The sequence below is a fragment of the Pelophylax lessonae genome (genome assembly GCF_965119305.1).
Source record: "Pelophylax lessonae genome assembly, chromosome: 4".
NCBI classification, from domain to species: domain Eukaryota; kingdom Metazoa; phylum Chordata; class Amphibia; order Anura; family Ranidae; genus Pelophylax; species Pelophylax lessonae.
This window is the reverse complement of record NC_138771.1, coordinates 228,086,966-228,114,662: the sequence shown is the minus strand read 5'-3', so window position 1 is coordinate 228,114,662 and position 27,697 is coordinate 228,086,966. Positions and strand designations below refer to the sequence as shown.

General features: G+C 47.2%; 1 protein-coding gene across 3 annotated transcripts in view; it reads left to right on the top strand.

Annotated features, from left to right (window-relative positions):
• Positions 1-27,697, top strand: part of ST7 (suppression of tumorigenicity 7) — a 268,989-nt gene that overhangs the window by 89,900 nt on the left and 151,392 nt on the right. For all 3 annotated transcript variants that reach the window (XM_082255306.1, XM_082255305.1, XM_082255307.1), the window contains exon 2: positions 3,560-3,642. In XM_082255306.1, the coding sequence (XP_082111432.1) occupies positions 3,560-3,642 (83 nt within the window). The remainder of the gene's footprint in view (positions 1-3,559; positions 3,643-27,697) is intronic.

Here is a 27,697-nt window from a genome sequence, read left to right as displayed (position 1 = left end):
AAGGAGTTTTCACACTAACTCAAGAAACCCAACTGAATACCATACCACCTTTCCATAGAATGGGATGCAGTAGCACTAGAAGTCACTTGACCTCAATGGCCCCTCAGGAGGACATTGACAACTCCTTAAACACAATAGGGGGCCTCTGGAATCCCAGTAAAATTACACTTAGGGAGGATTCCGATGCTTCCTCTCCACATCCACTTGCTGACTGGGCTGATTCCAACCTCTCTAGCTGGTGGGAAATCCCCAAAGCATGGCTGAGCTTATGACAACCCCTATTTTGATGTCATATTTTAAAGATAATTTTCCCTGCTGCAAACGAAGTGGGACATGTTGTTTTTTTTTTTTTTAATTTCAAATTTTTATTTATAGACTGTTGGGTGCCAACAGATATGGTTTGGATAAAGGATTCCCAAATGGCAAAACATTTTTTTGAGCCTTGATTGAGCCCCAACCCAGTCCATGTTAAAAACATAGGCTAGTTTAGCTATTCATAAAAAATAGTGGGGGCTTCCGAATAGATCCACACATGAAGGAAGGTTTTTCATGTTTTAAGGGATATAACAGTGAGGAGTTGTTTTCAGCCTCTCGAAATTCTAGTTCCGGCTTATTAATTGGGTCAAAAAATGCCTATTCAGGTTTTAAGCCTCGTACATACGATCAGATTATCGAATGATCTTTCGTCTGTTTTTTTTTTTTTTTTTTGCATGCTAGTCTCATATGGAAAGTGAAGAGGTTACTAGCATACGAAAATTCTCGTACGACAGAATTCAACTTCAGAAGTGATGTCATGTGTTGAATTGTTTTGTATGTGTCCTTTCGTTTCTGAGCATGCCTAGTCTTGCTCTTACGTTTTTTTTTGCAGACGAAAACTGTACTAATTAAACGAAAATCGGACATTGTGTTAACGTACGATAAAAATTTTATAGCCTGTGCATCCAGTTTTTGTCGTCCGAAAATTCGTAATCGGGTGTCGAAAGCACTATACTGACAATCCGAAAATCGACAGATCGTTCGTTGGACAAAATTTTACTTCGGATTTTCGGATCGTGTGTACGAGCCTTTAGAGGCAGGTAGTTTACTAATCGTGTGGTAGTGTAATGCACCACTAAGTGCCAGAAACATTCAATCCAGGGGCATGGCCAGAAAAGTGGGACATGTTTACCCTCCTGAAGATTCACACAAGTACGATATGGCAGAGGTATAAGATGGCCTGGAAGACCTCCACCAATGCCTTAAGGACCTTGAATCTACCTCATCTGTAGTCATCAAGGCTGTCAGCTGTCTCTAGGACACTTTGCAAATGCAGTAGGCTTATATACAAGGCCTTTGGCATGGATCTCGAAGAACAGCATTGCCGTAACAATATCCATCTAAAGGGTATTTCATAAGCCATAGGCCCGACAACTTCAAATATGCAGTCATTGGAATTTCCAGTACCCTTAGTGTGTGTGTGTGTGTGTGTGTGTGTGTGTGTGTGTGTGTGTGTGTGTGTGTGGGGGGGGGGGGGGGTGCGTGCTAATACCCATTTAGCTACTGTAGATAAGCTTCTTCAGTTTACCCTTTAATCCCTTCCCTACCCTGCTGTTCTGTTTGCCTTCTGGGAGCAAAGACAAATTCCCGATACTTCCAGGTATGGAGAGCAACCAATCACATGGCACAAACGTTGTCATGTAGGGGTGGGTTGTGGAAGAGTGTCATTAGCCCACCATAAACTCTAATCAGACCAGCTTTAGGCTTACACAGGGCTTTTCATGTCACTTCTATAGTCAAGAGAGTAGGGTACATGCAGCTGGGATGTGTGTTGGGGTTGGGAAGTTGTCCAGCAGTTAATGCAACCTGTTGCTTTGGTCCTGATTGGGTGCTTACAATAATTTTAGAGACTTTGTTTTTCACAAATATGCAATAATCTGTTTCCCATACGCATATAAACAATACTTATTCAGTAAAATTAGGGGTATTTTTGTCATTATTCAAAGCTATCTGGGATGTTTAAGGCCTCATGCACACATTACAAAATGCTGCTTTTACAGGAGTTTGGTGTTTTTCCCCTTCAGCCGGTAGAAGCAACTTTGTTAGCCAGTGTGTACGTGCCTATTTGAAGAATAGTGTTTACAGGCTGGAAAAAAACCCCACCACAAATGTTTTTGAGAGGAACTTTCGGGCAGAAAAAATGCTTGGCGCATTCGACATTTTTAAGTGTAAATTGATTACATTGAAAAATTAGCAGAGGTGAATGTTTTGGAAAAAAAAAACACTTTTAAACTCAAACTCTCAAAAAAACATGCATAATTGTGTGTGGAATACAAGCCATTATGAGTTTTTGGTTTGTTGTTTTTTTTTAATTCCAATTTTTTCTGCCAAAGGTTCTGGCATTTCTTCAGGTGCCTATAGTGTGCATAGCTCCCAACTGTCCCTGATTTCCAGTGACTGTCCCTGATTATTTGGAACAAGTCCCTCTGTCCGTCTTTCCTCCTCATTTGTCCCTCATTTTGGTCTGGTCTATATAGCTGTATATAAAATGCATTTTTTAGCTTCCCAAAAAGTGTTTCCCAGTGCTAAACCGATTATTCAATTTCTAAATTGCTGCATTTGTAAATGTCAAAAGCCAATATAAAGGAATAATACTGGTAAGAAAAACACTTGTGGATTTAACTAACCCTTTTTTTCTTTAGTTCTCCTTCAAGGGGGTGTGTCCTATGCCTTCATACTTTTACTAATAGGTGTCCCTCATTCCCATTTCAAAAAGTTGGGAGGTATGAGTGTGTATTGACCCTAAATGCTCAAGCTAACATTCTCCAGGTAATAAAGTCATTAACAACACTATTGTTGCTCAGATCAAGCCTCCAGCTCCTGTTCTTTTCAGTGGTTACGGACTGAAATATGAAGATGAACGAGACCTGAGCTGCTTGGCAAACCAATTACTGCACACAGACTCAAACTTTACCAAATTCACCTTTACCAGGGAATATATTCATTTAAATACTATTTCAAAGCAACAAATTAAGCACAAAGATCACAAAAATACAACTATTCATAATATTACCTAAAATTATATTTGTACTTCATAATACAATAGGAATTTTAGGATTCAGATATTGTAGTCCTACAGTTTCCTTCAATGGATGTATGCTGCATGTTCTGTTCTTTGCTGAACCTGAAATGAGTAAGTACAGAAGATCACTCTCTGTGTAGGATGCAGTTCTCAACGTGAGACTCTTCTGAACCCAGACTTAAATGCATATTACCGTGTTTCAAAAAAACCTGACTGAGACCAAGGGGCTAACCCTGAGCCTTGTAGTACAGATTGACCGCAGTAAGAAGTAGATTTTACTAGCGTTGTATTCTTTTGTATTCAATTATCTTATTTTGGTTGAAAAACTCTTTATTTCTTTTTAATAGTTTTATTCAATTGAAAAAAAAAAAACGCAAATAAAATTACAACTTTGTGAGACCATTCCAATGCAATACACCATGTTTTTTGAAGGATGATTACATTGTTGAGTAAAGCCTTTTAATTCAGTAAGGATTTATACCTGTCTTTCTTCTCTTTCAGTGAGCATGTTTTTGAATACATTAACCCCTAAATTTTATGTTGCTCTGACGGGTACATCCTCCCTCATCTCAGGGCTTATATTGGTAAGTAAATCCTTTTTATTTGTAAATTAAGGTTGGTCATATATGGACATGTAATAGCCCCAAAGTCCCATCACAGAGGTTGTTTGTAGGTGATGTTACCTACACTTGACATGTGAATACAACTGTTCCTTATTACCCACTTAAGGACCAAACCTATTTCTGCCGCTTGTTTTTTCAAGTTAAAGTCAGTAATTGTTTGCTAGAAAATTACCTAAAACTCCAAACATTATATATTTAGCAGAGATCCTAGAAAATAAAATGGAGATCATTGCAATACTTTGTCAAACTGTATTTGCACAGCTGTCTTACAAATTAAATATTTTTGGGAAAAATACACTTTTTTGTATTAACAAAAAAGAAAACCGTAGTTAGCCCAATTTTTTCTATAATGTGAAAGATAATGTTACGCCAAGTAAATTGAGACCTAGCATGTCATGCTTTAAAATTGCGCACGCTCGTAGAAAGGCGACAAACTTTGGTACTCAATCTCTATAGGTGACGCTTTAAAAATTCCTACAAGTTACCAATTTTGAGTTACAGAGGAGATATAATGCTAGCATTATTGCTCTTGCTGGAACAATCGTGGCGATACCTCATGTGTGGTTTGAACACCCTTTTACATATGTTGGGTGTGATTTGCGGATGCGTTTGCTTCTCCACTGTCCCTTTTTAAAAAAAAAAATTTGATCACTTTGTGATGTAAACATCCCTTGTAATAGAAAGAAGCAGGACAGAAGGGCGTACGTAACGTTTGACATCACTCTGGTCCTCCAAGGGCATAGAGTAGAGTTTGGCCATCTTGCCTCACTTGGGGGGGTTAGCACATTTCCCACCACCCATAAAAGTGATCCTGTGGTGAATCCACCGCTGGGACCACTTTTATGTTAAAGCAGACCACCCGCTGTTTAAAAATATATCTGGGTTATGGCAGCTATCTGCTGCCATGACCCCGTCTTTAATGTCAAAGTAGCGACGTATATACATGGTGGGCGGTCCAGAAGTGGTTAAACAAAGCCAAGAGCATTATGCCAGTTGCAATATCCCAAATTGTATCAAAACTGTCTTTTAAAAAACTGCTTTGTTTAGTCTACATTTTAATTTAGATAGAGATTAGGGCTAGCCTTACATTATACCGTTTTCCTATTTAATTTCCTTTAGATTTACTTTCAACTATGAAGTGTAAATTCAGATGTCGGGTAGGGTTTCTCAGGCTTTTGCGTTGGGCAGGGGTACTAGGCAGGGTTGTCCTATGTCCCCCCCTGCTCTTCAACATTGCTATAGAGCCCTTGGTGGCCCTGATTAGGGCCACTCCTGAGATCTCAGGCTTTGATTATGGGTCCTTTCAGGAGAAGGTCATGTTGTACGCTGACGACATGCTGCTTTTCCAGGGGGACACTGACTCTTCCATTACTGCGGTGATATTGGCACTCTCCCGTTTCGGAAGGTTCTCGGATTTGACTATTAACTGGTCCAAATCGGCTCTGATGCTGGTGGATGGGGCTCGGGGGTGGATTTTCCTCCCCCGTGCCCCATACCGGTAGTAGAGTCCTTTAAATACCTAGGTGTACAGGTATCGCCCCGTTAGGCAGATTATGGCCTGTTAAGTATACACCCCCTGCTTTCCCGCTTTCGGGATTAAATTAATACGTGGAGTACGCTGAAGTTGTCATTGGCGGGCAGGACTAACCTTATTAAAATTATTCTGATGCCGCAGCTCCTCTTATTTTTTTTACATAATTCCCCAGTGGTGGTTCACTTAAAGATATTTTGGGTGGTTAACACTCTGTTTCGTAAACTATTGTGGAAATCCGGTCAGCCCAGAATTAAACTGGAGCAGTTGCAACGTCCGAAGGATGGCGGGGGTTGGCAGTCCCAAACCCCTGGATATACTATTTGGCTGCACAGCTGCAACAGTTGATAGGTTCCTTCTCTCCAGAGGAGCCTAGCGCATCGGTGCATAATGTTACTGGGATCCGGTTCGGCCACTGTTCCCATGGGCTTAGAGGCAATTTCATAAATCTAATAAACAGTTCCCAACCTTTAACCTAATTCTGAAAATTTGGAATGAATGCAGGCAGATGCTGGATGTCCGGGGGTTTACTGTTTACAGTCCGATATGGGATAATTCTTCCTATGCCGAGCTGGCAAAGCTGCAACTTGGTCCTAGGTGGATTGGGTTTGGTGCGACACTGTTGACACACATTTTTGAGGGTGGCAGGTTGTTGTCCTTCTCGAAGTTACAGAGTAGATACCACCTGCCCCCACTATGCTTTATTTGTAGCTGCAGCTTCGGCATGCCGTGGTGGCACAGGGGGAGGAAAGTGGCTGGGCTTTGTCTAGCACTCCTATCTTCCGGCTACTGCAGGAGTGCACAACTACTAAGGGTGTCCTCTCACAGTGTTCTCAGATGTTGTTGCGGCACCATTTGGAGTCCCAACCCTCGAGGGTGCACTCTCATTGGGAGCGGGATTTCGGTCCGCAGACGGATGATCAATGGGAAGATGTTTTGTTTTCTGTTACTCTTTGCTCGTTAAATCTAGCCCAACGGGTATCTCAGTTGTACATAATCCTCCAGGTGCATTATACCCCGCTTCGCCTGCATAGGATGCATGGCAGGGCGGACCCCTCCTGCGTTTGGTGCGGCTCCCCTCAAGGTGATCTTATTCATCTCTTGTGGCGTTGCCCGAAACTTCACAGGTATTGGAGCGAGGTGCTGGGCACTCTTAACCTAGTGTTCCAGACCACGATCCCCCTGGATCCCATATACTGTGTACTTGGGGCTTGGGAGGGGTGGATTTGGAGGAGCCGACCCGTGTGGCACTGTGTAGGTCCCTGTTTCAAGCACGTAGGCTTCTCCTTCTGGGTTGGAGGTCCTCGGTGCCGCCCTCTGTGGCATCTTGGATCTCACAAGTGGGTACTACATTGATAATGGAAAAGTACATTTATCAACATAGAGGCAGTCCATGTAAATTTGAGAAAATATGGTCGCCCTCGCTGGACACGCCTGGGTTGAGTCCAAGGAAGCTTGTGCTGTCTAGATTACTGTCTTGAATCTGTGTTTGGTGTGACGTACATTGCTTGATGTATAGATGCTGCTTGGTTATTGGTTTTCTTTATTGCTGCTGGGTGGGGGCGGGCAATGCTGCGATTGATCATGGACTTGAGACGCTTTATCAAGCAGGGGGGGGGGGGGCTGGGCTGGGTACATTCTGTTATGCCTGTGCTTGGCTTTTGCCATGACTGTACATTGGAAAGTGTGTTTTGTTTTTTGTTAACTGCGCTCAATAAAAAACCTTTCTCTGTCGCTCATTGACAGACGCAGTCCTCTTGATTAATATCAAATCGGGTTATACTGCCCTCTACAGGAGTAGGACACTAGGCAGAAGGAAAACGTTCTGGCCACACCTTAGGGGCAGTCCCAGAGGGTATATCCTCTCTCTCCCTGCTACAGGATGTCAGTTTTTTTCTGTCTAGTTAGGAGTAAGGACCTAAGTTCCTTGCTGGGATCTTTTGGTCCTGGCAAGATTTTTTTAGAAAAACTTTTTTTAGGCAGCTTTTTTCTCCAGTTGTTCCTGTGAGATCTTCAAGCAAGTATGCTGAAACTGGGCGACGGGCTGGATGTTAAGATCCAGTGGTCACCCCAGTCACTTCGGTGGAGAGGGGTTCTGTCAGGAGTTGGCGCCCGCCTGTTCCGGTATGGTGAGTAAAATGTTCCCCCTCTCCCCCTGTCGGGTTTGTGGGTGGACGTGGGCCCCTCCCTGGGATGACCGGGCCTTTATAATCCTGGATCCCCCCTCTATCCTATAACAGGTGTCACAGATCCCCCTCTTGAGGGTGATTTAGTGAATAGGAACCAGAAGGCTTGGTTTGGGAGCTGACAATCGAAAGTCACTGTATGAGGGGCACTGTAAGGGACCATGACTGAAGTCAGTGGCTGGCATTACTGTTAGGATGGCCATGTAAGAGGGTGATAGCATCCTACCTGATACATAAGGTGCAATACAGGCCGATGCCTGTGCCTGGACTACCGCCATCCGCAGGCCGCCATCCTCACACAGGCCGTACACCTCCCGCAGGCCGCTGCTATCTTTCCACAGGCCGCTGCCATCTTTCCACAGGCCGCCGCTATTTTCCCGCAGGTCGCGCGGGGCCGCCATCTTGGCGTAGCCTCGTGTCTCCAGCATGGGGGCGGCCATTTTGGAGATGACCAAACACCTCGAGGAGTAGTATGGGAGGCGCCGGAAGGCGTGTAAAGGGGCGGAGCCGCCTCCTTTACCCGGGAAAACGAGCCAAAGACTTCCTGTCTGTAACAGACAGTGCTGGGAGCAGGTTGATAGAAACTTCTGTGCATCAGGTGGTGAGCCTTGGGGTCTCTCTCTCTCTCTGTGGGGTCCAAGCAGGTAACACTGAGGGGCGCTGTTGCGCTGGGGGACTACGAAAAAAAAAAAAAAAAGTTTTTTTCTTTGCAATTATTTTTTTTGTTTGCTGGCAAGTGTCTTGAATAATCATGGACCCTGCCACACATGTATCCCCACCTGATCCCCTCGAGGTGGCCGCAGGACCCTCCAGTACCCCACTTGTGATTGATGCATTATCAGCAGTTTTGGAGTCTTTGGTATCCCGGGTGGAGGTGGCCTGTCAGGGACGGGGGTCAAGAAAGTGACCCCCGCCTACCCCTATTTCATCTGATACTTCAGATACGGATTCTGAGCTGGTCACTGCAGCTGCAGGTCCCTCTTCTGGGGCTGCTGTCTCAGGTACGGTCTCCTCAGACAGTGAGGAGGACGTTTCTGCCTCCGCCATAGCACAAGAAGAAGCGTTGGTGGACGCACTAGTTGTCCGGGAAACCTTAAGACTTGAGGTTACACCGGCAGAGGTAGCTGAGACTGAAATTCCTTTTGGTACTAGCAAGCCTACCAAGATGGCGAAGGTTTTTCCCTTGCCCAAATGTTTTGGTAATAAAATTAAAGAGGAATGGGATCGTCCGAAACGAACCCTTGCTATTTCCAAACGCATTGCTAGGCGCTATCCGTTTGAGGAATCCCTCCTTAAAAAATGGACGGTACCACCAGTGGTGGACTCACCGATTTCCAGACTAAATAAAGCCACTGTTATCCCGTTGGAGGACGCTCCGTCCTTTAGGGATCCGGTGGATCGAAAAGTGGAAGCGGAATCCCGCTCCATTTTTTCCCTGATAGGGTCAACCTTCAGGCCAGTGGTTGCCATTGGTTTAGTTTCACAAACATTGACAGAATGGGCCAAATTGTTACGCCGTGACTTAAAGGGGAGAAGTATCCCCCCGGCAGCATCCGATTTGATGGAACAGATTATACAAGGACTACAGTTCGTCTGTGACGCCGCCCTGGACGCCACTCCCTTGTTAGGGCGTGCATCGGTGTCAGCAGTGGTCCTCAGACGCGCGTTGTGGTTAAAGTGCTGGTCGGCGGATCAAGGTTCCAAAAAAGCTTTGGCTAATCTCCCTTTTCAAGGGGATCGCCTGTTTGGGGCCACCTTGGATGAGATCATAAAGGATCTCGCTGGGGGAAAGAGCACTTTTTTGCCACAGACTGCTAAAGGTAAAGGACCTCGTAACAGGCGAGGACCTTCCTTTTCTGCTCATAAAAAGTTTGTTCGTTCCGCTGGGGCGAGCGATAAGGGCTCCAAAGCCCCTTCAGGGGGGTTTCAAAGGGCGCTGGTCGGGTAAACAAAAGTCCGGCTCAGCCAAACCTGAAGATAAAACCAATACAGCCTGAAGGTGGGCCCCCACCCATCTCTGGGGTGGGAGGACATCTTCCGGATCCATGGCTTTCCAGAATCCCGGACAAAGGGGTTCGCGAGGTCATACGGTCGGGATACAAGATCGAGTTTCGATCACTTCCACCGGTGCAATTCTTCCCTTCAAACATTCAACTATCCCCGGATCGCTTAAAAGCTTTGCGGGGGGCAGTAATGGACTTGATGCAACAGGAAGCGGTAGTTCCCGTTCCTTGAGCAGAACGTTTTCTTCACTTTTCCCAAAGATCATTCCTAGTTCCCGCCAGGAGCTGGAAGATTCAGTCAGTGAACAATTCGGATGTTACTATCCGTCAACTGGTCTTCCCTTCAGACTTGCATGAGGATCCTGGGACTGATGGTGGCCTTCTTAGAGGCAGTACCGTATGCCCAGTCTCATACCCGAATTCTCCTAAAGGAGATTCTTTTCTAACGGAATCGGAATCCCGATTCCCGGCACAATCGGATCCGGTTGAGCGAGCGGACCAGGGAATCTCTGGTCTGGTGGCTTCCGTCTCCAATGCTCAGCCGGGGGAAGTCACTCCTTCCGATAGAATCCAGGTTTCCGATAAATGTGTTGGAACTGAGATCGATCAGACTTTGTCTGATTTACTGGACCGAGCAGCTCCAGGGCAGCCCGGTTCGGATCCAGTTGGACAATGCCACAGCTGTGGCTTATGTCAATCACCAAAGGGGCACCAAGAGTGCCCTGGCGGACATAGAAGTGGCCAGCATTCTTCAGTGGGCGGAACGGTTTGTTCCGACTCCCTCCGCGATATTCACTCCGAGGGTGGAAAATTGGCAGGCAGATTATCTCAGCCGTCAGATTCTGGATCAAGGGGAATGGTCTCTTCATCCAGAGGTATTTCACCAGTTGTGCCTTCATTGGGGCACCCCAGATGTGAGTCTGTTGGCATCTCGGCTCAACAGGAAGGTACGGAGGTTGGCAGCTCGCACCCGCGATCCTCTACGGACGCAGCAGACGCGCTGGCCGTCCCGTGGGGGCAGTATCAGCTACGGTATGCCTTCCATCCTCTCAAGTTACTGCCGAAACTTCTTCGCAGGATAGAGGTGGTGGGAATTCCAGTCATCCTGGGAACTCCGGACTGACCTCGTCGAGCCTGGTACGCCGACTTGGTGAGGCTGGTCGCGGACGCTCCTTGGAGACTTCCTCTCAAGGAGGATCTGCTGTCTCACGGACCGATCTTCTATCTTGCTTTACAATCGCTGGCTTTAACGGCCTGGCCATTGAGACGCAGGTGCTGAAGGACAAGGGATTGTCAGCTTCAGTTATTCCTACTCTAATTAAAGCAAGGAAGGCGACTTCCAGCAAGGTCTATTATCGCACATGGAAGGCTTATATTGCGTGGTGTGAATCTCTTAGATTTCCTCCACGTACCTATTCGTTGACCCGAATCTTGGCCTTTCTGCAACAGGGGGTTGAGCAGAAACTGTCCTTGAGCGCTATCAAGGGTCAGGTTTCAGTGTTAGCAATCTTCTTTCAGAAACCTTTGGCTACTAATTCCTTGGTGCGGAATTTCATCCAGGGGGTGCGACACCTGGCTCCGCCAGTGCGTTCACTCTTACCGCCCTGGGATCTTAATTTAGTGTTGTCGGTTCTGCAGAAACCTCCCTTTCAAGATATTAGGGAGATTCCCTTGCTTACCTTATCCCAGAAGGTGGCCTTCTTGGTGGGTATCACTTCTGCACGCAGGGTGTCAGAACTGGCCGCATTATCTTGTCGTCCCCCATATCTGGTGGTTCATAGGGATAAGGTGGTTCTTCGTCCGAATCCATCCTTCCTTCCTAAAGTGGTTTCAGAGTTTCATCTGAATGAAGATATTGTATTACCTTCCCTGTGTCCTAAGCCCAGTCATCCTTGGGAGTTTGAGTTACATTCCTTGGATGTGGTTCAGGCAATCAGGGTATACCTGAAAACTACGGACTCGTTTCGTAAAACGGATTCACTTTTTGTGATCACGGATGGCCCCAAAAAGGGGTTGCCTGCATCTGCCGCGACTATCTCCAGATGGATCAGACAGACGGTGGTACAGGCTTATTCTATTAAGGGTCGGAATCCTCCGTTCCCTGTTAAGGCGCACTCCACTCGGGCGCTTAGTGCTTCTTGGGCCTTCCGCCATCAGGCGTCAGTGGTCCAGGTTTGCAAGGCGGCTACCTGGTCGTCGGTTCATACCTTTACAAAATTTTATAAAGTTGATGTGATGGCATCGTCGGATGCCTCTTTTGGCCGCAAGGTTTTGCAGGCCGCAATTTGAGGAGACCGTTGGTCTACCTCGAGGGTTTTTTTCTGTTGGGTTTTCAGTTGAGTCTCATCCTTTGGTTTGATGAGCCTTTAAGACTTCTAGTCGGCACCGGTTGGGCCTTCTGGATTTAAATTTTGATTTCTGTTATCCCACCCCTCATTTGTGGCACTGCTTTGGGACATCCCGATTTTGATATTAATCAAGAGGACTGCGTCTGTCAGTGAGCGACAGAGAAAAATGGATTTTTGTAAAATCTTACCGTAAAATCCTTTTCTCTTAAGCTCGTTGACAGACGCAGTACCAGCCCCTCTACTTTTGAGTTGGGATGGGTTAAATTCTCTGACACAAACATATTGGACTGGGTGGGACTTTATATGAGACCCAAGCTGGTGTTGCCCGGCGTCTCCATCCCTATAACAAAACACAAAATGAGGTTGAGGGATTGTAAGAGGTGCATGAAAGTCAGCCAGCCCCCAGTCTGATGTACTCACCCTCCAGTCTGTCACCAACCAAATAAAACCTGTCTCTTGGTACAAAGAACAGGGGTTTAGTTGACACACATTTGCAAACGCATGTGAAAGCTGCAGAGCCACTTCACGGCACCCTGTTATATCTGCAGTCCTACACTCTTAATTTAGTGTCCTCACACTGGAGGCACATGGCCGCTAATGGGTGGATGGGGGAACAGGTGAGAGGGAGACAGCCCAACCTCCCCCATCCCATCCTCATCCACGACTGGCTGTTGTCTCAAAGACTCAAATAGGTTTATAACCATGGTGCAAACTGGAAAAGACCAGCTGAAAAGCATTACACCTCCATCCCCTTGGTGGATGCAGCATATAGATAGGAAGGGATTTTATGTATGGGGCATGGCCTGTAAAGCTCACTGCCTTTGAAATCCTTAATTTCCTTTTGGGACTTTATATGAGACAAGCAGGTCATGCTATTGGTCTCCATCCCTGTATCCGGAAAACACTAAAGTCAAATCAAAACTGCATCCACCAAAAAACGCATGAAAATCGCACGGTGGGACTTTATATGAGGCACCAAGCTGTAAAATTGTAAATTCTCTGACACTGCTTTGTGACATAACTGACATCCTGTAGCAGGGAGAGAGAGGATATACCCTCTGGGACTGCCCCTAAGGTGTGGCCAGAACGTTTTCCTTCTGCCTAGTGTCCTACTCCTGTAGAGGGCAGTATAACCCGATTTGATATTAATCAAGAGGGCTGCGTCTGTCAATGAGCTTAAGAGAAAAGGATTTTACGGTAAGATTTTACAAAAATCAATTTTTCTTGATTTAGATTTAAAAAAAACTAAGTAGTGTAAGGGCCTGCCTTATTGAATACAAATTGAAATTGTTGGTTTGACCTCCTATTATATGGTTTTGGTGAATTTAAAGGAAAATTGTACATCAAAGTTGATTGATATTCTTGTGTGTGACCTGCCTAGATTTGCATTAGTTAGTGTTTTCGTAGGTTTTGTTGTCAACTGTTGTAAACATTGCCAACTTGTTATTCTGGAAATATGTTCATGCCTTTATTACTAGATTATACAATAACAAAAACTTTAAATTAATTTTCTCTTTCGTTCATTGATGGACACATGGGTTTATGGCTATATGGGTTATACTGCCCCCTACAGGAGTAAGACACTAGGCAGACAAAAACTTGACTATGCCTATGGGGCAGTCCCAGGGGGTATACCCCCACTCTCTGCTATAGGTATCAATCAAGTGCCGGACTGAGTGACGAACTGAGTAATCTAGATCCTTAAGGTCCCCCCAGGCTCCCCTCCCTCCCAGTCAGCATTCCCCCCTTTCTCGGTGGTCTAATGCAAGCCTTTGCCCCCCATCTGCCCACACCGCCTCCCACCCCCCAAGGGGTGGACATACCTTTTTAGGTCGGCTTGGGGTGTTGCGATGGGGGTGGGGGGGGGAGCGTGCCGCCAATGACCAAACAATCGTTCCTCCAGAGGGGGGTGGGCCTGGTGGGGGCACCTGCCGGGGCACCCCTTCCTGTTGGGATCGTTTTTTTGTGCTGCTGGAGTCCCTGGGAGCCGCCATTTTCTTGTAGCCTTTGAAGTTACAGATCGACAGCCATGTTTGTGTAGGCTTGGCAGCTATTTTCCTATGGTTTTCCATTGAAAATAGTGGCGGCCATGTTTTTGGAGTCGATTGGGAGGTAATTCGGCGATGGGAGCCCTTCCTTGGCCTCTAGTGCTGATCCATGAATATTCCTCTTCCTGATCACCCCATGGTGTGCAGTTTGGGCTGTGAGCACCTGGCTGGTGGTGGTGAGTACTTGGGGTTTTCTCTCCCTCTCTCTGCCATTGCAGCAGTAGTGCTCTGTGCTGGGCATTGTGGTGCTGACAGCACGGTGGGGTGTACCTTACAGTGTTTTGCACTTCTTTTGTGTGGGTTCCCCTCTCCATTTATGGAGTCCCTGGAGCATATTTCACCAGCTGATCCCCTCTCAGAGGATGTCGTGCCCTCTGGGTCCCAACAATTGACTGCACTGGTGGCTGTTTTGGAGTCCTTGGTGTCCAAGGTAGATTTGGTCCTGGGCAAATGGGCCAGCAAGAGGTGTCCCCCGTTTTCTCTGTCAAATCAGATCCAGAATCTCATGCTGCTGCGGATGAGAGCTACCCTTCAGGGTCTGCGTCCACGCACCCTGCGTGCTCAGATAGTGAGGATGATTCCTCTGCTCCTCCTAGCCGCACATGAAAAGGCACTAGTGAATGCACTGATTGTATCAGTGTGGGAAACCTTAAAGATGGATGATGCGTATAACGCAACATAGGAGGCACAGGTCACCTTTGTCACCCACAGGTCCTCAAAAGTGGCAAAGATGTTCCCATTTCCTGTCTTCTTTGACAATATTGTCTCAAAACAGTGAGGGTGCTGGAAACGCAACTTTGCAATCCCTAAACGTTTTGCAATGCGGTGCCCCTATAAGGATTCCCTTAAAAAATGGATGGTTCCTCCTGTAGTGTGCTCCCCGGTTTCCAGGTTGAATAAAGCCACTGTCATCCCGATCTTCACAGACCCGACTGATAGGCGGTCGGAAGCCTTGACATTATGTTCACTGTTGTTGGCTCGGCACTCAAACCGGTATTCACTATTGCCCTGGTGTCGCAAGCTATGACAGAGTGGACAAAATTTCTATGCCGGGATCGGGAGGGGGAACAGCTCCCCCCTACATTTGCGGAGCTGGCGAATCAGTGTGTCCAAGGGCTACACTCAGTCTTTGGATACTGCTCCCTTGATTTCTAGATTGTTTGTTTGTCTCAACGGTGATCCTACAGCGCAGGGTTTGACAAATTTGCCTGAAATCTAGGAGCCCGCTAAAAAAGTTAGGAGCCAGTTTTTTTTTTTTTTTAAACTAACAACCAAGCTTTATTTAATAAAACGGATACTAAATTTACACATGAATACGACTAGAACCCCACTCTCCTCTATAGCGCAATTGGATGGAAACAGACTGTCTCTTTCCATCCGATGCCATCTGATCCGATCCACGGGATGGATAGAAATTAGAGCCACCATCCGTCTGTTTTTAGCGGACAGGATCAGATGGCGGCAGCTTACTGCTCCATAGAGGAGAATGAAGGGTCTGATCAGGTCTGCCTGAAAAACTGACAGGCGGACCTGATCAGACAGCCCATGTGAAAGGGGCCTTCGGCTGTGGCTGTGGCATGGCGATGAGGAAAAAAAAAAAAAAAAAAAGATTATTTATTTATATATATATATATATATATATATATATTATAATATAATCTAATATAATTTTTTAATTATAATTATTGAAAAAGAAAAAAAAAATAATTTTTTTTTTTTTAATAATTTAAAAAAAAAGAAAAAAATTATTTATTTTTTTTTAATTTAAAAAATAAATGAATAATAACCACACTCCCTGTCCACTTACCTTTAAGCAAAGGTAACTGGACAGGGCCTGCAAAAACTTCCCTCTCATCTCCTCTTGGGAAGTAGATGGGAATGCATTGAGAACAGGCAGTGGAAACAGTCATTACTCCTGGCCACCACAAAAGGGCGCCAGTTCCCCATTGGATGCCTCTCTCATCTCACAGAAGAAGGCCGAAAAGCCGGGGCCTCAATTTTCAGATGGCGCGGAAGTCCGTGCACGCGGGGAGGAGGTGGGGCGCAAAAGGGACAGGACACCTCCTGCAGGGCACCCCAGGCGCCAGCTTGCTAATTCTAGTCACAAATGCGACCTGGCACCCGGGGTTTGTCGAGCCCTGCTACAGTGTATTATCTGGCTGAAATGCTGGTCTGCTGTCTGCGGACCAGGCTTCTAAGAAGGCCTTATTCAATCTTATATTTGTGGGAGATCGCTTGTTTTGAGCTTCCTTGGATGACATCATCAAAGGTCTCACAGGGGGTAAGAGTACTCTTCTTCCTCAGGCTTCCAAGGGTAAGGAGTCCTGTCGCAGACGGGGTCCTTTCTTTTCGGCTCAAAAGTGGCCTTTTCGTCCCTCAGGGTCTTAAGACAAGGGATCTAAGCCCTTCGGGGCCTCCGCTGGGCGTTCTAAGAGGTCTTGGTCCGGCAAGCCACGAGCGGGTTCTGCCAGACCAGCGGACAAGTTTTCCTCTGCATGAAGGGGTGCCCTCACCTGTATCTGGGGTGGGGGGATGTCTTCACTGGTTTCCGGGTCCATGGACCTCCCTGATCCAGGACAAGTGGGTTCGCGAAGTCATTCGCTCCAGCTACAAGATCAAGATTCGATCATATCCTCCGGAAAGGTTCCGCTCTTCCAACATGCACTTGTCCCCAGATTGCTTAGGTGATCTCTATGGGGCAGTGCCTCAAACCTGTTTACTGTTCCCAGGAAGGAAGGCAAGGTGCGTGCAATTCTGGACCTCAAGGCGCTAAAATGCTTTATACGAGTACAGAAGTTCCGAAAGGAATCGATTTGCACAGTAGTGGCGTCCCTACATCAGGGGGATTTTCCTTGCCTCCATTGACATCAAGGACGTCCCATCCCAATATGTGGCGCCCACCAGCGCTTCCTCTGCTTCGCTGTGGGCGAGGTGCACTATCAGATTGTGGTGTTACCCTTTGGTCTCGCCTCCGCTCCTCGGGTATTCACAAAGATATTGGCCCCCGGTGCTAGCATTGCTGCGTCAGCGGGGGATAGCGACACTGAGGTATCTGCACAATCTGCTTTTGCAAGCAGAGTCTTCAACTGCTGTGTTGGCCAACTTGAAGATTACTCTGCGAACTCTGAGGTAATTTGGTTGGATTCTGAATCTTTAGAAATCTGCTCTGGTTCTGCCCACAAGCCTGGGATATCTGGGTCTGACGCTGGACTCTGCCTCAGCCAGAGTGTGTTCCTCTGAAAAGCTTCAGAAATTGCAGGAAGCAGTTCAGCTCCTGCTGTCTAGCAGACGGTCATCTCTTCATACTTGCATGAAGGTGCTGGGCCTGATGGTGTCTACCTTCGAGGAGGTTCCGTTTGCACAGTTGCACACGAGATATCTGCAAAAGGAGATTCTGGTGAAATGGAACAAGGATCCTTAGTGTCTATCCAATCTGATCCTGTTGAGCCAGAGTACGAGGGGGTCCTTGGTTTGGTGGCCTCATTCTCTGGCACTTTGTCAAGGAAAATATTTCTTCCCCTGGACGGCCAGCCTGTCTGGGTGGGGAGGCATCCTCGGCACAGTGTGTGCTCAGGGTGTCTGGACCATGGAAGTGTCCAGGCTACCGATCAATGTACTGGAGCTCCAAGCGATCTGACTTTGACTCATTAGACAAGTCATCTCCAGGGGTGTCCGGTACAGATTCAAACAATGCCATGGCCTATGTCAATCACCAAAGGGGCACAAGAAGTGTCCTGGTGGCTCGGGAAGTTGCCAGCATTCTCAGGTGGGTAGAATGAATCGTTCCAGCCCTGTCTGCTGTACTCATTCCAGGTGTGGAAAATTGGCCAATTACCTCCGTCGATAGGCGTTGGACCAGGGGGAATGGAAACTTGATCCGGAGGTGTTTCATAAGTTGTGTCTCCGGTGGGGTACTCCCGAGATAAATCTGTTGGCCTCTCGCCTCAACAGGAAAGTTCAGAGGTTTGTGGTAAGGTCTCAGGATCCTCCTTGCTGACGCCACAGATGCATTTGTGGCTCCTTGGAGTCAGTATCGTTTGATTTACGCCTTTCCTGCTCTCAAGCTTCTGCCGAGACTCTTGCACAGGATCGAAGTAAAAGGGAATTCCGGGGGATCCAGACTTGGCTTGCGGGTCTTGGTACGCTGATCTGGGATGGCTGGTCGCGGATGCCTCTTGGAAACTTCCTCTCAGGGAATATCTGTTCTCCCAAGGGCCAATCTTCCATCCTGCTTTACAGTTGTTGGCATTGATGGCTTGGCTGACGAAAGCCGCATGCATTTATGTGTGTGCGGGGGGGGGGGGGGAGTGTTATGTGTTTGGGTGTCATTTTAAATCTTTTATAATGAAAACAATCTTTATTTTTTCCCCTTTTTTTTCCCCTTTTTTCCCCCATCCCATAGGGGACAAAAAAACCCTACGTGATGATTTTTCTGGTAACCGGTTCTCTTTTATGAGACATCCGGGGTTTAACCACTTATCCCCGGAAGATTTGGCTGCTCAAAGACCAGGCCCTATTTTGCGATTCGGCCCTGCCTGACTTTAACGGACAATTGCGCGGTCTTGCGATGCTATACCCAAACGAAATTGACGTCCTTTTTTTCCCACAAACAGAGCTTTCTTTTGGTGGTATTTGATCACCTGTGTGATTATCTGACAGTCGCCGCCCACTCATACAGTCTTCACTGCTGGGTATTGGTCTCATCCACAGGAGTAAGCTAGGCAGAAGATTGTTAGAAACATTCACAAAAACTTTGCATAGACACACCTATAGGGGGCTGTCCCTCTGGTCTAATACCCCCCTTCTAGCAGCATTCCCAATTCAGTTTGTCTTTTGCCTAGTTAGGAGTAGGCATGCTTCCCTTGGCTGGGGCTGCAGTCTCAGCCTTTTCTTCTGCTTCTTCATTTTTATTTCTGCTAAGTAATTTTTCTTTACACAGATAGCTTTTTATTTGTTCCTGCGCTTAGTTAGTCAGACTTCGGAAGACTACAGCGTTTGCGGAGCTGGGAATCGCACTGGTTGTACTAAAGCCTTACGGAATCCCAGCCTGCCATCGAGCGCTAGCAGGCTATGCGTACGCCCTGGCCTCGCAAATGACCTGTCCCTGTCCTCAGGAACAAAGCCTGCAGAGTGGCTACTTCGCTAGGATGTCTCAACTGCGGTACGCCACGTGTTGCTAGCGTCCTGTTTGGCTGACGGCACCCCCACCCAGAGTGGGAGGCTTTCAGTCTATGGCATTTTCTGTCGGGGGGTGTATGTGGGACCTCTGTTATGGGGATGGCAGTCTATTTGGAGTCTGTGTTATCTCCCTCATGTCTGTCTGTATGGTTCCCGTGTGTCCCTCATGGTCCCTGCGGGGGTGCTATAGCGGTCCTGCCATGGTGTGGGGGGTTTGCGGGGGTTACTGTGTCCCTTGTGGTGATTGTGCTATGTTTTGGGGGTACAGACATGTTGGTGGGGGCCGCAGCGGTGCAAAATCGTGGGGCCGCCATTTCGGGTGTGGGCAGGCTGTTGGGCCCCATGTGCTCGGCGGCCATTTTCTCGGAGTCTCCCCCATAGACTTATATTGGCAACCATTTTCTTGTGGCTCAGACCTATGTTCGGCCTCTAGTGGCTTGACATAATTTCCTCTCTCCAAGCACTCAGATCGAGCTGGCAGCGTGGTATTGTATAGATACACTTCTGGGGGGCTTTTCTGCTATTTTTTCGGGTTTCTATCTCTGCTGGCAGTTATATCCTTCAGTGCTTAGCAGCACAGGCTAGTCACTCATTGCGGTACATTGCGGTGGGAACCGCCGCTATCGCCAATTTAAAGGGCCAGCGCCATAAAATTTCTTAGTGTGTTTTATGGAGTCCCAGGAAAGCAAATTCGCCCCAGCTTTGGTGGAGGGTTCAGGTACTCCTGAATCCTCTGCAATAGTCTCACTTACTGCTGCACCCGCGACTTTAGCGTCACAAGTGGATCTGTTGATGTCTGAGCGGGCTTCTAACAAAAGGCCCAGGCTTTCTCAATCTTCTGATTCAGAGCTAGATATGGTTGCCACGGACAGTATACCCCCTGAGGGGTCTCAGTCCGATGGGGAGGAGGAGGGGGAGGATTCCCCCTCCCGGTCGGCCAGAGAACGCGCTGCAATGTCTGCGCTCATTAGCTCTGTTAAAGACACGCTACATTTAGAGGATGAGCCCCACCCGCCGGGTAAGCGGTCTTCCTTTTGGGACCCGCAGAACCCAGAAGTCAGTTCAGGTGTTTCCCTGTCCCGCTGAGTTTCATGAAACCGTGAATGAACAATGGCGCAATTTAAAGCGCAATTTTGTGGTACCTAAGCGGTTTCAGTACCGTTTTCCCTTTGCGTCTCCGATAGATTTGCGCTGGACTGTGGCCCCTAAGGTGGACCATACGATATCCAGGTTAAATAAAGCCACTCTGATGCCCACGGAGGATTCTCCGGTGTTCCGGGACCCGGCGGGTGGAATCTCTTAGCCGCCACTCCTATATTGTGGCAGGTTCCTTGATTAATTCTGCGTTCGCCTCAGTAATGGTCTCTCGGGCTGTGGTGGAGTGGACTAAGGTGCTAAGACGCACCCTTGTGGCTGATTCCGCCCCTCCTGCTACTCTGGAGATGGTGAACCAAATTATTCAGGCTGTTTTATACCTGTGTGACGCGGCCTTGGATGAGGCCCCTTTAGTCTCCCGCTTATCTGCGGTCGCAGTGACGATCGGTCGCATTGTGTGGTCGAAAAGCTGGTTGGCCGACCCGACTTCCAAGAAGACGGTGTCTGACATCCCTTATGCAGGGAATCGCCTTTTTGGGGACTCACTGGATGAATTGGTTAAGGGGGTCACTGGGGGTAAAAGCACACTGCTGCCCCAGGTGTCCAGGGGCAAGTCTTTCCGTGGTAAGCGGGGCCCTTCCTTTTAAGCCTAACCAGGGGTCCTTTCGTGCCTTCAAGGCACAAGACAAGGGCAAATCCTTCAAGGCCTCTGGTGGCCAGAAAAAGCCTTGGGCTGGCAAGCATAAAGCCGCCCACACTGGCACAGCGGCCCAGTCCGCCTCGACCTGAAGGGGTGCCCTCACTCGTTTCCGGGGTGGGGGGACGTCTGCACTGTTTTCCCGGACCTTGGCTGGCCAAGATTCAGGACAGATGGGTTCAGGAACTCATTCGGTCAGGGTACAAGATCGAATTTCGATCGCGCCCAGCAGAAAGATTCTTTCCCTCAAATCTTCATTTGACCCCAGATCGTTTCCGCGATCTTCAACGGGCGGTTTAGGATCTCCGCGCCCAGGAGGTGATGGTCCCGGTGCCACATCGGGACAGGTTTCGGAGTTTCTACTCAAATCTGTTCACGGTGCCCAGAAAGGAGGGCAAGGTGCGTCCAATTCTGGACTGAAAGTTTCTGAACCGCTTCGTGCGGGTTCAAAAGTTCCGCATGGAATCCCTCCGATCGGTGGTGGCCTCCCTGATCCCGGGAGATTTCCTGGCTTCCATCGATCTCAAGGATGCGTATTTACACATCCCCATTTACGAAGGTCATCAGAGGTACCTCCGATTCGCAATCGTGGAGGAGCACTATCAGTTCGTGGCATTGCCTTTCGTTCTCGCTTCGGCTCCAAGGGTGTTTACCAAAGTATTGGCTCCTGTCCTGGCCCTGTTGCGGGCACAGGGGATTGCAATCCTTGGATATCTGGACGATCTCCTGTTACGGTCGAGCTTCAGTGCCACTCTGTTGCACGATCTGTCAACCACGGTTCAGATGCTCCAGGAGTTCGGGTGGACCATCAATTTTCAGAAGTCGACATTGTCTCCTTCTGTTCGCCTCCCTTACCTGGGGATGGTTCTGGACTCTGCCCAGGCGAAAGTGTTCTTGCCGGAGGACAAACTCCAGACTCTACAGAACTAGGTCCGGTCCCTCAGGGACAACGAATCCTCATCGCTCAGAACCTGCATGCGGTCCCTGGGATTGATGGTGTCAGCCTTCGAGGCAGTACCATTTGCACAGTTCCACACACGATCTCTGCAAGCGGAGATTCTGGCCAGGTGGGACAGGCATCCTCAGTCCTTGGACAGGAGGATATCTTTGAGCCACCAAGTCAGAGAGGATCTACGGCTCTGATGGAAGGGAAATCCTTCCGGCCGTTGTAATGGACGGTGATCACCACGGACGCCAGTCGGGCTGGGGTGGCGTTCTGGGCAATTTGCCTGCCCAGGGCACTTGGTCGGAGGAGGAATCCTCTCTACCGATCAATGTCTTGGAACTGAGAGCGATCAGACTATGTTTGCTCCGTTGGTTGGATCGGCTTCGGGGCCATGCTGTGCGTGTGCAGACGGACAACGCAACTGCGGTGGCCTACATCAATCACCAAGGGGGCATCAGGAGTGCCCGGGCGGCCAAGGAAGTGGCCGAGATTCTGTCTTGGGCCGAGACGCAGGTCTCTGCGCTTTCGGCAGTTCACATTCCAGATGTGGAGAACTGGCAGGCCGACTATCTGAGCCGTCAGACCCTGGACCAGGGGGAATGGTCCCTACACTCGGAAGTGTTTCAGATGCTTTGTGTGCGATGGGGATCCCCGGACGTGGATCTGTTCGCATCTCATCTAAACAACAAGGTGGGAAGGTTCGTGGCAAGAACACTCGATCCTCTCGCAGACGCCTCGGACGCGCTGGTGGTGCCTTGGAATCAGTATCTCCTGATTTATGCCAACCCCCCCCCCCCCCCCCCCCCCCGATTCAGTTGTTGTCCAGGTTCCTTCGAAGGTTGGTCTCGGAACCGAGGTTGGTGATTCTAGTGGCCCCAGACTGGCCGCGCTGGTCTTTGTACGCGGACATCATGCAACTGGTCGTCGAGCCTCCTTGGCTGGTCCCACTACGGGACGATCTGCTGTCTCAGGGGCCGATCTTTCATCCTGCTTTACAGTCGCTGGCTTTAACGGCGTGGCTGTTGAAAGCCAGGTCTTGAGAGATCGGGGTCTCTCGTCGGTGGTCATTCCTACCTTACTCAAGGCAAGGAAGGCCTCGTCCAGTAAGATTTATTATCGTACCTGGAAGTCCTATTTCGCCTGGTGCGAATCACAGGGTTTCCATCCTCGCTCCTTTTCGGTGGCGAGGGTGTTGGCCTGTCTGCAATCTGGTGGGGACCAGCATCTTGCACTGATCACAAGAAGGGGAGAAGAATGTGTGTCCGCTCTCCTCCCTCCCCTCTTCCCGGCTCCAGGACACAATTTCTTGTCGCCATGGTGATTTGGCGCCTGGGATTTGTCGAGCCCTGCTTTACAGTTTTATTAAATGTGCTCTAATTGTACTTATGAATTGTTTTGCAGTTGTTTTCTGTATGTCCTTGCAGTGACTGGTATTTATCCAGTGCAGAAAACTTAATTCAACACACACTGTGTGAACGAGTCATCAAAGTTCACAACTGAGACTTTGATGTTGGGGTTAATGGCACATTCATAAAAGCACGTAAGAGTCATAAATTGTAATGGATTTCAGTACAGAAATACACAGATCAGGCTTAACTTTATGACCACCCACCTAATATTGAATAGGTCCCACTTTTGCCGCCAATACAGCCCTGACTCATCGAGGCATGGATGCTACTAGACCTGTGAAGTTATCTGGCACCAAGCCGTCCGTAGCAGATCCTTTAAGTCCTGTACGTTGCAAGGTGGTAACTCTAGGGATCAGATTTGTTTTTCCAGCGCAGCCCACAGATCCTCAATGGATAGAGATCTGTAAAATTTGGAGGCCAAGTTAATTCCCTTAAACTCATTATTGTGTTTCTCAACCCATTCATGAACCATTTTTGCAGTGTGGCAGGGCAGATTATCCTGCTAAAAAAGTCCACTGCCATCAGGGAATACAGTTTATATTGGGGGTGTACTTGGTTCACAACAATGTTGAGGTAGGTTGTACATGCCACATAAATAACAGTACCCAAGGATTTGAAGCAGAGCACTGCCCAAAGCATCACTGGCTCCACTGGCTTGCCTTCTTCCCATACTGCATATTGGTGCCAACTCTTCCCCAGGTAAGCGATATGCACACACCTGCCCATTCACTCGATGTAAAAGAAAATGTGATTCATCAGACCAGGCCAACTTTTTCCATTTCTCTGAGGTCCAGTTGTGATCATATTCCTATTGTAGGCGCTTTTGGCTGCGAACATGGGTCAGCATGGGCACTCTGACCAGTCTGCGGCTAAACAGCCCCATACACAACAAATTGTGATGCTCATTTTTTCTGCTTTTGGCGCATCAACTTCATGGACAACACGATTACTTGCTGCCTAATATTTTCCACTGACTTTCAGATGCCATTGTAACCAGATAATCAATGTCAGTGATCATAAAGTTTATGGCTGATCAGTGTAGTTTCTAGTGCTTTTTTGTGTAGCACATCACATATTTTGGATGTGCTGTAGTGCTCTGTAAGGCAGTTGTTTTCTGGAAATGTGTTGAGGTACCATTCAAAACAGAGTACAAGCATCTGCTGTTTTATATTGGTGGACTGGCAGGCTGTAGTTTTTGCTGCTATAGAAAGTAATAGAAAGGAGCTGAGATTTCGGTGCTTCTTTTGAGGATGAATTTCTCTAAAATGCCTTTAAATGTCTCCAAATCATTTGGTGGAGGGGGGATTATGGTGTGGCGCTGCTTTTCAGGAATTGGGCTTGGCCCTTTAGTTCCAGTGAAGGGAACTCTTAGGTACAAGCATACCAAGAAAGTTTGGACAATTTCATGCTCCCAACTTTGTGGGAACAGTTTGGGGATGGCCCTTCCTGTTCCAAAATGACTGCACATAGCAAGGTCTATAAAGACATGGATTAACGAGTTTGGGGTAGAGTCCTGACCTCAACCCGATAGAACAGCTCTGGGATGAATTAGAGCGGAGAATGCGAGCCAAACCTTCTCATCCAACATCAGTGCCTGACCACAAATACACTTCTGGAAGAATGTTCAAACATTCCCATAAACACATTCCTAAAACTTGTGGACAGCCTTCCAAGAGTTGAAGCTGTAATAGCTGCCAAGGGTGGGCCAACTCAATATTGAACCCTACGGACTAAGACTGGGATGCCATAAAAGTTCATGTGCATGTAAGGCAGGCGTCTCAATACTTTTGACAATATAGTGTAGTTGTTGATGGTAGATCTAAAGGATATGTTTGGTCAACTTGTTATGGCCTAAACTGTCCAATAATAATTCCATTTCAAAGTACTCGATATTGGGACAGATACAGAGAAGTTCTGGCAAATAACAATTGTAGAATGATCCAGTTGTGTTGGGGTTGTGCTGACAGTTCTAATTTTAGGACCCTTGGATAAGGAAGGCCCAAAGGATCTTTTACTAATAACCCCCAGCGTATAGTGATATCTGTAGGTATACCATTATGTGCACTGTTTATAGCTAATGAGGAGCGAGACTGTTTAATTTATTCTCTGTAGATTCTTAAAGGAAAATATGCATCTCCCTAAAGACGATCACAGTAAAATGAACAATTCCTCTGGGGCTGAAACACTAAGTGATTCTTGTTTCTCTTGATACATCAATTTCTTTTAGTCTTATTGCAGAAATAGTCATTTCAATGTTCTAACAATTAGGACTTTACAACTTTTTTTAATGTTTTTTTTAATATAGTTTTTCATTATAATTGATGTATGGCGGGGATGCTCAACCTTTTGAAGAGTGTGTGCCGCCACTTAAGTGAATTGGTAACCGGTTCCAGGCCACAATGAAATAGTTCAAAATTTCAAATTTTTTAATTTTGAATAGCATAATGAACAACAATCAGGATCATGATTTTTAGTGGGACCTATCCCTGTTGGATGTTTAACCACTGTTTAATCACGATCACAAAAATCATATTTCTTATGATAAAATGGCACCCATTTTCTTACACTCCAAATAAAGTTAAGGATTCCACCTTGACCTTTGAAATGCCAGCCCACTGAACTGCTTGGGGGTTCTCCTCATCTGCCTAGGGTAAAGGGGTGCAACAATGGAAACCGGATCAATCTCCATTAAAGCTGCAGTGTTATTTATTGCATATTACTTCTTCATTACAGGGAGACAGAGTACAGATATTGTTGCTGCATGCACATATACAATAAGAACCCACAGGTTGTTCTGCTATTAGGAACCATTTATGCGTTTTTTGAAATGTTGCAGTTTATTAAATTGAAAGTTATAGTAATTCATGATAGTTTAGAGTACATGTGTCAGGCACAAGGCCCATGGGCCAAATCCGGCCCTCCAGACCATTTCATGTGGCCCCTGCACCTCTGTTACCTTTCGATACCCCCTTGTTTCCACCCCCACCTTGTCTTATCAGTTATTAGCAGAGAGGAGGACAGAACACAGCCACCAGATCCTGCGCTCCTCCAGCTACAGAGAAGCTGGTCACTGCCTGGCCAACTCAGCCGGCAGCAGAGAGGAAAATAGAGCTCCTCCTACAGGTCCTGTATCTCTCTGTGTAGCCACAGAACCCCCTCATCTCCTCCTCCCCTGGTCTCAGCATTAAGCAGACTTTGGCAGCTGACTCCAGCTCCCTCTTCTGGCGGTCCTCCAGACCCTGCACTTTCTACTTTCCAGCTCCGCTTCCAGCCTCTTCCCAGCAGCAGCACATTGTCAAAGGGGTGCACTGTGATGCTGGGATGGGGGGACTCTTGACTTCTGATGGGGGGGCTCTTGACATCTGATGTAAGGGGGTATGCTTGGGCATCTAGTCTTACAGATAGAACTGGCGCTTTGAGGACAACCATAATGCCGATGCAGCCCGCAAAGAAGTTGAGTTTGACGCCCCTGGTTTAGAGAACCCTGGAAACCCAATAATACAGCATATGTACATTACAATCCATTCCAGTTCATGGTACCCCCTACAATTTTTGCATGCATTGTTCAAATCAGTAAATGCATGTTAGTGTTTTCCATCAATCATTTCCAAAATAACCAATTTAATTTGGTGTTTTGTATATAATTTTTCACGAAAATTACAAATTAGTATCTGTATGTGAATGGGAAAAGTACCCTGTGAACTCTTAAAATGTACCCTTGGGTACAAGTATCACATGTGGAGAACCCCTGAGCTGCACTAACAGATCTAACCCTTTTTTAGGAACAGGTAATAGTTTTACAGGCTTACAGTAGCTGTTTTAGCTGCCACCTTTTTTTGCCTAGTAGGATAATAATACACAAAGCAGTGTTGTACACCTGGCTAGGAGATACATGAGCTGAACCTAGCAATAAATATAATATGCAAAACTGCAGACAAGAAAAGTGAGTGTGATGGAGTTCCTGCTATAGACCTTCGAGTGACAGCAGAACATTAGGACAACCCTCATGAAGTTGGTAAATGCAAGATTAGATCCAATGTATACAGAATGTATTATACTTATTAGATGTACATGTTGCATTTTTATTGTCTTTTATTTTTGCTTTTATCTTTGTATTAGTTTATAGGTTTGTGTACATATATTTAAATATCTGCTTTATGATGGCACCTTTTGGGCTAGTGTAGAGGGTGTTGGAGGTGCATGAGCCATACGTTCGCATTAAATTTGAGTGAAAGCAAGGTGCACACTGATCTCAGAATTAAGCCCCGTACACACGTACCGATTGTCGGCCGTAAATATTCGGCCGACGGCCGATCGGCCAATTGTAGGCTTGTTAGTATGATGCTTCCGACAGCCGACAGCGCATTTTCGGCCGAACAGAATCTGTCGTGCAGGCATTAAAATTTTTGTTGGCCAACACCAGAACGGCCGCTTGTTCGCCAGTCAGTACAGATTTCGGCCGACAGACAGCAGATTAGCAAGACTGGGCATGCTCAGAGAAGAAAAAACACACGGAAAGATAACCATCACATGACATCACTTCTGCAGTCGGCTGTTGTTGGCCGACAAAATTCG